Source organism: Helianthus annuus, chromosome 9, assembly GCF_002127325.2.
Source record: "Helianthus annuus cultivar XRQ/B chromosome 9, HanXRQr2.0-SUNRISE, whole genome shotgun sequence".
In the NCBI taxonomy this organism is placed as follows: domain Eukaryota; kingdom Viridiplantae; phylum Streptophyta; class Magnoliopsida; order Asterales; family Asteraceae; genus Helianthus; species Helianthus annuus.
The window spans coordinates 148,668,433-148,677,060 of NC_035441.2; the positions used below are offsets into that span (position 1 = coordinate 148,668,433).

An 8,628-nucleotide genomic window follows, 5' to 3' on the forward strand; every position below is an offset into this window, starting at 1 on the left:
ATGAAAAAGCGGTAACGAAATCGAAAAAACGTCAAAATTTTCCAAAATTTACTCTACCGCCGGAGCGCCAAGCGGTAACGGAGGCTACCCCTTCCCCTAAGGTAGATCCGCCCCTGTATACAATTTACCAATATGCCCTTCATGGGCCTTTGCAATTTATTCCCAAAATCAAGCTTTTAAAGCCTTAATCCAATTTCCTTCAAGTCCCATTCATTTATCATTAAAATAAATATGGGGTGTTACATTACTATTAAATTTCATTACATCGTGCACAAACCTACTGACATGTATTCTTCATTGAACATTGATACATTTTTTTTAATTAAACTTCATTAAAACAACCTTCGACCCAAACGGGCAAAAGGCCAAACAAACAACAACACCCCCGACCCAAACGGACAAAGGGCAGAGAAATTACAACATATACATAGGGTATTTACACCATTCCGACCATCTAATATAATTACATGAAAATCTATTTTTAACCCAATCGAAACCTCTAGATTTTATCTCCCCTATGATATCTTGCGGGTTACATCTTTTCTGTTTAAAGACCACATCGTTCCTTTCTTTCCATATGCACCAAGACGCTATCATAGTCAGCCCGTAAATGATCTTCTCCTCCTTCTTACTACGCTTAATGAATTTGTGAATCTCTAATATGTCTTTAAATTCAAAAAGGAAGAGCGGTGGAATGTTGCACTAAACGCTGAAAGCCGTCCACACCCTCAAAGCAAACGAGCAAGCGGTGAACAAATGCACAACCGATTCCTTGACTTCTTCGCAGAAGGGACACATAGTTGAAGGTATGTCCACATTCCTTCTTCTTAAGTTTATTCTAGTAGGAAGTCTATCCAGATTGCCTCTCCAGTTCATAATATTGCATTTAATGGGCACCCAATTGCACCAATCAAAAGTTGGAGGGTGACAATTACCTCTATCCATAATCAAAGCCGATCTGACCGCCTTCACCGAGAAACCGTTCTGACGATCACCACTCCAAAACCAAGAATCCTTACCGCTGGAAAGACTCACCAAACTGAGCACCTCACAACATTCCTTCCATTCCCTAAGCTCCTCTTCAGACTCAGGCTGCCTAGACCAATGCCATTTGAACACTCCAATTCCACTGCCTGTTTCCATTCTCTCTAAAACCCTACACGATTTAAACAACTCCAAACCAAATAAATGGGGCCACCTTTCCATGAAGGGAAGATCACCCACCCACATGTCGATCCAAAACCTGATATCTGACCTATTCCCCACTTTACCCATTATAAGATGATTTAAACCTTTCCCCTTTATTTTCATTTTGGAAATCAGATTCACAATGTTTTTCTAACATCCCGGGATATTATCGTTAAAAGGAAGGAAGCTCCTTTGATTAAACTTACAATGACACGCTTCCACTATTTTACACCATAGATTGTGATTATTAGCCCTATATCTCCACCCCCATTTAACTAGAAGGGCTTCATTGACCTCTTTTAACCTGCTAATACCCAACCCACCTTTTTCCTTGGGCAAAGTAACCCAATCCCAAGACACCCAGTTCATTTTTGAAAAGTTTCCAGAACCGGCCCATAAGAATTTTCTCATCTTGGCCTCGAGGGCCTTTAAAACACCCACTGGGGCCTTATATAACGACAAATAATAAATCGGCAGGCTTTCCAAAACTGAGTTAATCAACGTAAGCCTCCCCCCCATTGATAAGGTTTTCGCTTTCCACAACGACAATCTTTTATCAAAAATCTCCATAATTGGAGTCCAATTATTAATTCTATTCATATTCGAACCCACCGTAATTCCCAGGTAAGTAAGTGGAATAGAATCCAACTTACACCCAATGACTTTAGCCATTTCAGACACAGACCCATTCTCCAAACCCAACCCGTATAAGTTAGATTTTTTAAGATTAATTTTTAAGCCCGAACATAAGTAAAAAATTCGCAAACATCTTGCCACATTCTTAACATTTTCCTTATCCCATTCCCCCAACACGAGAGCGTCATCAGCATAAAAAAGGTGAGAAATTACCGGACCATTATTGGGAGTTTGGATACCTTTGAGAAGACCTTCCATCCTAGCTTTACACAAAATGTTAGACAGGGATTCCATGACCAAAAGGAACAGAAACGGGGAAAGAGGGTCGCCCTGTCTGACCCCTTTGGAGCATCTAAATTCAAAGGTAGGGGACCCATTTACAAGCACCGAAGATCTAGCCGAAGCTAGGATCCCTTTAATCCATTTACACCATAAATCAGGAAACCCCATTTGCCCCATGATGTCCAGAAGAAAACTCCAACAAACGTTATCGTAAGCCTTTTCGAAATCGATTTTTAGCAGAAAAGCCTTATTATTGTATTTTTTAATCCAAGCCATAAGCTCATTTAACATTAACGGACTGTCAAGAATGTATCTTCCTTTAAGAAAAACCGTTTGATTTTCCGAAATAATAGACCCAATAACCAATTTAAGACGATTAGCCAAAATTTTAGAGATAGTTTTGCTTATCACCCCAATCAAATTAATAGGTCTATATTCTCTCAACCCCACAGGATCTTTGTTTTTAGGGATGAGAGTTATGAAGGAAGAACTGCATCCCGCTGCTATTGTACCTGTGCTGTAAAAGGAAACCAACAAGTTATAGAAATCTATTTCAAAAGCGCTCCAATACCTTTTGATGAAATTGAAGTTAAAACCGTCCGGCCCTGGCGCTTTGTCCGAACCACATTCGAACACCGCTCGTTTAATCTCCTCTTTGCTAAAAGGAACCGTCAGAGAAGTTGCGTCCTCTTCCGAAAGACACCTAGCGTTCTGGCATATGAGTTTAGGTCTATCTCTAATCTTTTCCTCGAAAGCCCTTTTGAAGAAACCCATAACCTCTTTTTTTATCCTAGAAGGTTTAGTGGTCCAAACTTCGTCGATCATAAGGCCTGGAATATTGTTGCATGCCCTTATACTTTTAATGTATCCGTGAAAGAACTTTGTATTCTCGTCACCTTCCAAATCCCATCTAGCTCTAGCTCTTTGTTTAATATCTTTCAACTTGTAGCTTTCGAGCTCCTTTAAATCTTTAAGGCATTCCGATTTGATCCACTCCTCTTCTTCGGTTAACTCTCTACCTTCCGCCGCCTCTTCCAAGCGATCCAACTCTTCCTTAATAGTCAGCTCTGTCACCCCTTCCTTAGCTAAGACCTCTTTTTTCCATATTCTTAAAGCTTCGTTAATCTTTTTAAGTTTCTGAGATAACACCTCACCAGGTTCCCCAACCCAGTTAAAATTAGTAATCTCCTTAAGAACCACCTCATCGAAATCCTTTCTTTCCAACCAAGAGTTGAAAAATCTGAACGGCTTTGGACAAAAGTTTTTATCCGAGCAAGTCAAAACAAGCGGGCAATGATCCGAAAACAATCTTGGCATCGCCTGAAGGCAAGCCGCCGGCCACTCCAGAAAGAAATCTTGACAAACCAGGACTCTATCAATTTTGCTAAGTTTATTATCATTGTCTCTGAGATACGTAAATTTCCTCCCTTTCATATCATATTCTCTTAATCCATTTTCAGAGATAAATTCATTAAAAATATAAGCACATTTTTTATTGAAAACAGAATTTCTCCTTTCATCCCGAAAGCGCACCGCATTAAAGTCTCCCAGGATCACCCACCAGCCCGGGTAACTATCCGTAACCCCCCTCCCCCCCCCCCCAATATCATCCCAGAGAGCCTTTTTTTGAGGGACTTTATGAGGAGCGTATATGTTCACAATATGATACATACTCTGCATACCATACTCTTTGTTGGAGAATCAGCCATTTGAGTGGTTTGCTAACATTGGTGGTCTCGGAATTTAAATCATGAACTATTATGTATGTCAAGTTTAACACAAGTGGGAACAACCCGTCCATTGGCATACATATCAAGCTAGCTCTTCACGAAGTCCTTTGTTGACAAGTTACTCAAATAATACTCAAATAAACCAGAGTTACTAGATGTTATCGACGGTTCTTATTTTAACCAAGGAACTGCCAATCGCCCGTCGCTTAGATCCCTTTGTCTTGTATTAACGTTGTTTAACAAAATTGAAATGGAAGCTGAATGCATAAATTCAGACTCCTTAATACAAACCACTCTCGACACTATGTGAACTAGAGTTTGAAATATATTGAACCTCCTTTCATCTTGAAATATTAATACTTTGAGTTAGGAGCTAAGTAATGTTGATGTTGGACTGTTACGTCATTAGTGTGTAATAAAGAAGAAATATATTTCCCACTAAAAGATAAGTGTAACTAATGGAATAACGATTATATCATAAGTTAATACAAAACACGCCCCCATGTGCTTCATTCATATAAAAGCAGAAAAGCCTAGTTATGTTAGACATCTCACCTTTTTAATTTATTATTTTTCTAATCAAATAATTAATCTTATAATACTTTATATTATTTTCTAAATAAAAAACTGCATTCATAATGCAACGCCTCATTGTTTATGTATATACATAAAGATCCCTACAAAACTTTAATAATCCAACTTTTTGTTTTCATTCACCATCCAAAGAGATTTATCATCATTTATGTCATATTTTTATCACCAGTTAAGTAATATACCAATTTAAAATAAAAGCACACAATTATACCCAAGCATGAAATGCGCAAGAAAGATAGTTTATGAGTGATTTTATTCGCTATGTGTATTAAGCTATAAATGATGTAAACAACTTTTTATTAAGGTATTTACGATCGGTTCGTTAAAAACTTGAATAGCGCAGATCAAGCTCGAGCATGAGATAGATCTCTCTTAGTACACGCAGTGAATAATCAAGCTCGGACATGAGATAGATCTTTTTTAGTACACGAGTTAAAACTCAAACTTAATACATCGAATTTGAACAGAATGGCTAACCACTTTATTTATATATGTAACAGTATTTATATATTATTATATATAATAACATAGTAAAGATTATACATGGTTATGATTAAACAACTCATACCAATACATGTACTCTTCGAAATAACTAATAAAAAATGATACAAGTTTGAGCCGAGCTTAGCTCAAAAAATTATTTACACATTGAGCTCCAGTTTATATTTGGACTTTCAGACGTTGACATTGAACCTTGTTAAGTTAAAAGAGCGAAGCTCAAGTTTAGTCGAGCCCTCGGATCGCTACACCCTTAAATATTTTTCAATTGACAAACACTTTCATCATCAATAACCAAATTCATTGGATCATTACACCCTTAAGTATTTTATATGTAATTCTGTTAACTAGAAAGACAATTCAGTCATATAAAATGACCGAATTGCCCTTCTCATTAACAGAAAAAATGGATGAAGTTAACTCAGTGGACTAAAATGGCAAAGATGAAACATTTCTGGACTCACAGACGAAAAATGAAACCTTTAGACTAAACTGACAAAATAGTCAAACCACATAGACTAAAATCACATTTAACTCAAAAAAATATGCAAAACTTTACGAAGCGTATCAAATGTATGATGTGTGAAATCCAAATAAATGTAAACCAATACCAAATATGTGGAGGGTTCAAATGAGAAGAAATTTTTTGTAAGAAGAAAAAAGAAGAAATTTCAACCAATAGAAATGCTTCATTAGACTTCATTTAATATTTGTACTTAATGTAACTATAAGGGTATATTAGTAAACTTACATACATTATTAATGGCTCATTCTATTCCCACCCCCCCCTAATTCCTGATTACACCCCCCCTATTAAAAACATCACATCCATCAATAATTTGGTTTTTGTTTTTAGCCTGTTTTGTCTTTTTGTTGTCTTTTTTTTATTCATTTATTTAATTATTAGTTATTTAGTATTTGTTTGTATTTGTTTATTAATTAGTTATTATTATTATTATTATTATTATTATTGTTTTTATGATATAGTATTTATTATTAGTTTTTATTGTTATAATTTATCAAATTATATTTATAGCTGTAACAAAAGCTATATAAAAATAAGTACTTTTTTACAAAATTATTATCATTTAATAATTTACATACCGAGGTTTAATCTATACTCCCCCCAAATGTAGCAGGTTGTGCTATCCAAGACTTATACATATTTTGACGTGATTCAAATATATTCTCCCAGCCAGCTGCATCATTTTCTCTCATTAATTTCCATAGGTTGTTTGTGCTGGCAATTGGATACTCTCCTTGCAATTCTACCATTATAAAATGGTTACCATTCACGTGTGCAATTGTAATTATTTTTTTTTCTGGGAACTCGTGAGGGCCTCTCCAAAGCGAAAAACAAGTAGAACTGTTTCTTTTTTCTTGAGATAAAAAATGAACGATCCTGACCAAGCCAAGGACGTGAACACATCTTTGAATGAGCCTAAGAAAGCCTTAGTGTACTTATTTCTAAACTCGAGTAGCTCTTCCATCAGTGATCTCCGGATAAATAACCATTCATCTTCACCGTACCCGAGAGCAGAAGCTGTCGCCCGAAACCCACAATTTCCATCACCTAACATGTCATGTATGCGTGTAACATACGCATGGAATATTTTTGGAATTAGATGCGTGTCCCTCCATATATTCTCCGGGTGGATGATTATGCTCACCAGGTTTTACTTTTAACGTCCAAGAACCATTCTTTTTTGAAAATTTCGCTACCATTTCAAACGGGCATTTTATCTTTCTAGTGCCGGTCTCTCTACTTGAATCTTTATCTGATTTATACACACCACCACGATCACACATAAGTACAACTTTAGACACGTAGCCATTTTTAGCTTTCGATCTTTTAGTCACAATAGCGTAACCAAGACTACGTCCAGTGTTTCTAACCCATTCCATCAACTCTTCACGAGACTTGAACACCTAAAAGTGAACTAATATTAGTTACAAAATTTAGGTGAACAAGCTTGAGTAGTTACAAAATATATATTATCCAAACAAACCCATTTAAACTAAAACAAGACCCTTAACCTAGCTAGATTATATAACTAAGTTGAAACTTGAAACATGGGAATTAAAAACTATACCTGATCTGTTGAAAATCCAGACATCTCTTTAACTTTTCTGAATGCTATGATGAAACATAAATAGATCACTCTTTGAACAAGTAAATTTATGCAGCTCCTTGAATAGCTTTCTCAAGTATATGAAGCGAATGCACTGAAGTTCCCAATTTTGGAGGAAACTGGTGATATTTTGGAGGAATAATAGAACAGCTCATATGAGCTTTTTGTGTTAAAAATATGGATTCTCAAGTATAGCTTTCTCAAACATAAATAGATCACTATTTAATATCTTGCAGCAATAATAGCACGGCTCATATGAGCTTTTTGTGTTCATTATTATATCACCATGAGATAGTAAATAAAATAAAAAATATGGAAATTATTTGGATGTATGACGAGTTTGTGTTTTTTATTTGTCTTTTTGTGTTCACTAAAAAAATATTTTTGTTATTATTATTATTATTATTATTTACTATTTGCACGGATTTTATTGTCTTTTTTATATTTTTGTGTCCATATGGGTTCAGATCTATTGTGATAAAGTTTGAAGCTTTTTTTCTATTTTTATTTGTTCAAAGACTAATAGTAAATAATAATAATAATAATAATAACAAAAATATAAAAAAGACAATAAAATAAGGCTCTAAAATAAAATAAAAAAGACAACAAAAAGACAAAAAAAGACTAAAAACAAAAACCAATGATTGATGGATATGATGTTTTTATAGGGGGGGGTGTAATCAGGAATTAGGGGGGTGTGTATAGTATCACCCTTATTAATTGGTAGTTTATCTTTAATAACTAATTATATTAAATTTGTAACTTATTTTTAAGATATATATTTTTCACAAAAAACAAAAAATAAAAATTCATTTATAGTGTAGGATAAATACGAGGCGTGTAGCATAAATTACGAGTTGTGTAGGATAAATTTCAATATGTGTAGGATAAATTTCGAAATGTGTAGGATAACTTTTGATGTGTGTAGGCAAAAATGTTTAGTATGAAGGATTATAGTCTTAATAACTAATTAATTAGTCAAACATAATAATAAATGAGATGAAAAAAAAAATATTTAATGTTTTACAATTGTATCCTTTTATTCTTTTTCTTCTCAATAAAATTTTCTTCTCAAATGAACCTTCCCTACCAAATATTATTATGACATATTATTGTTATGTCATCTTGTTGATTTCAGTGTATATATCTTGAAATACTGATAATGGTTTTTGGTTGAGCTTGTCATTAAAATAATGTGTCATTTGTATATATAAAGTGAAAGTATAAATAAATAAAAGTAACAATAATAATATATAATAGATGATAGGAGGAGCGCTCGTGTGATGTGGGTTGAGTACTTTTATGATGTTGATTGTGCTCTTTCCTTTATGTCTATCTAAACTAGGATTAGGGTGAGTATTGTTAAGGGTATAGAATTTAGGTATATGTAAACGAGAGAATATGACTATTTTTTTATATATTTTTTCTAGCTCTAGTTTTCTTAAAAAATAAATAGTCTCCTATCTATGATGTGTACAAAAGTTACAGTAATTTATAATTTAGAAATTAAAAAACACGTTTACATTAGTTTATTGGGAAGTTCTCTTTCCATACCATTTTCTTAGAAA

The 8,628-nt window shown here is 34.3% G+C and overlaps 1 protein-coding gene across 1 annotated transcript; it reads right to left on the reverse strand.

Annotated features, from left to right (window-relative positions):
* Positions 1-6,509: 6,509 nt before the first annotated feature.
* On the reverse strand, positions 6,510-7,102 carry LOC110876544. Its single transcript, XM_022124714.2, has 2 exons — positions 7,022-7,102; positions 6,510-6,857 (listed from the first exon to the last, which is right to left on the reverse strand). The coding sequence occupies exons 1-2, from the start codon at positions 7,043-7,045 to the stop codon at positions 6,510-6,512; spliced, it is 372 nt and encodes a 123-aa protein (XP_021980406.1). The 5' UTR covers positions 7,046-7,102.
* Between the last annotated feature and the right edge of the window lie 1,526 nt (positions 7,103-8,628).

Coding starts and splice junctions, on each gene's coding strand:
- LOC110876544 (XM_022124714.2), bottom strand. CDS start 7,045: ATGTCTGGATTTTCAACAGATCAG. Junction 6,858..7,021: donor CTGGATTTTCAACAGATCAG/GTATAGTTTTTA, acceptor GTTCACTTTTAG/GTGTTCAAGTCTCGTGAAGA.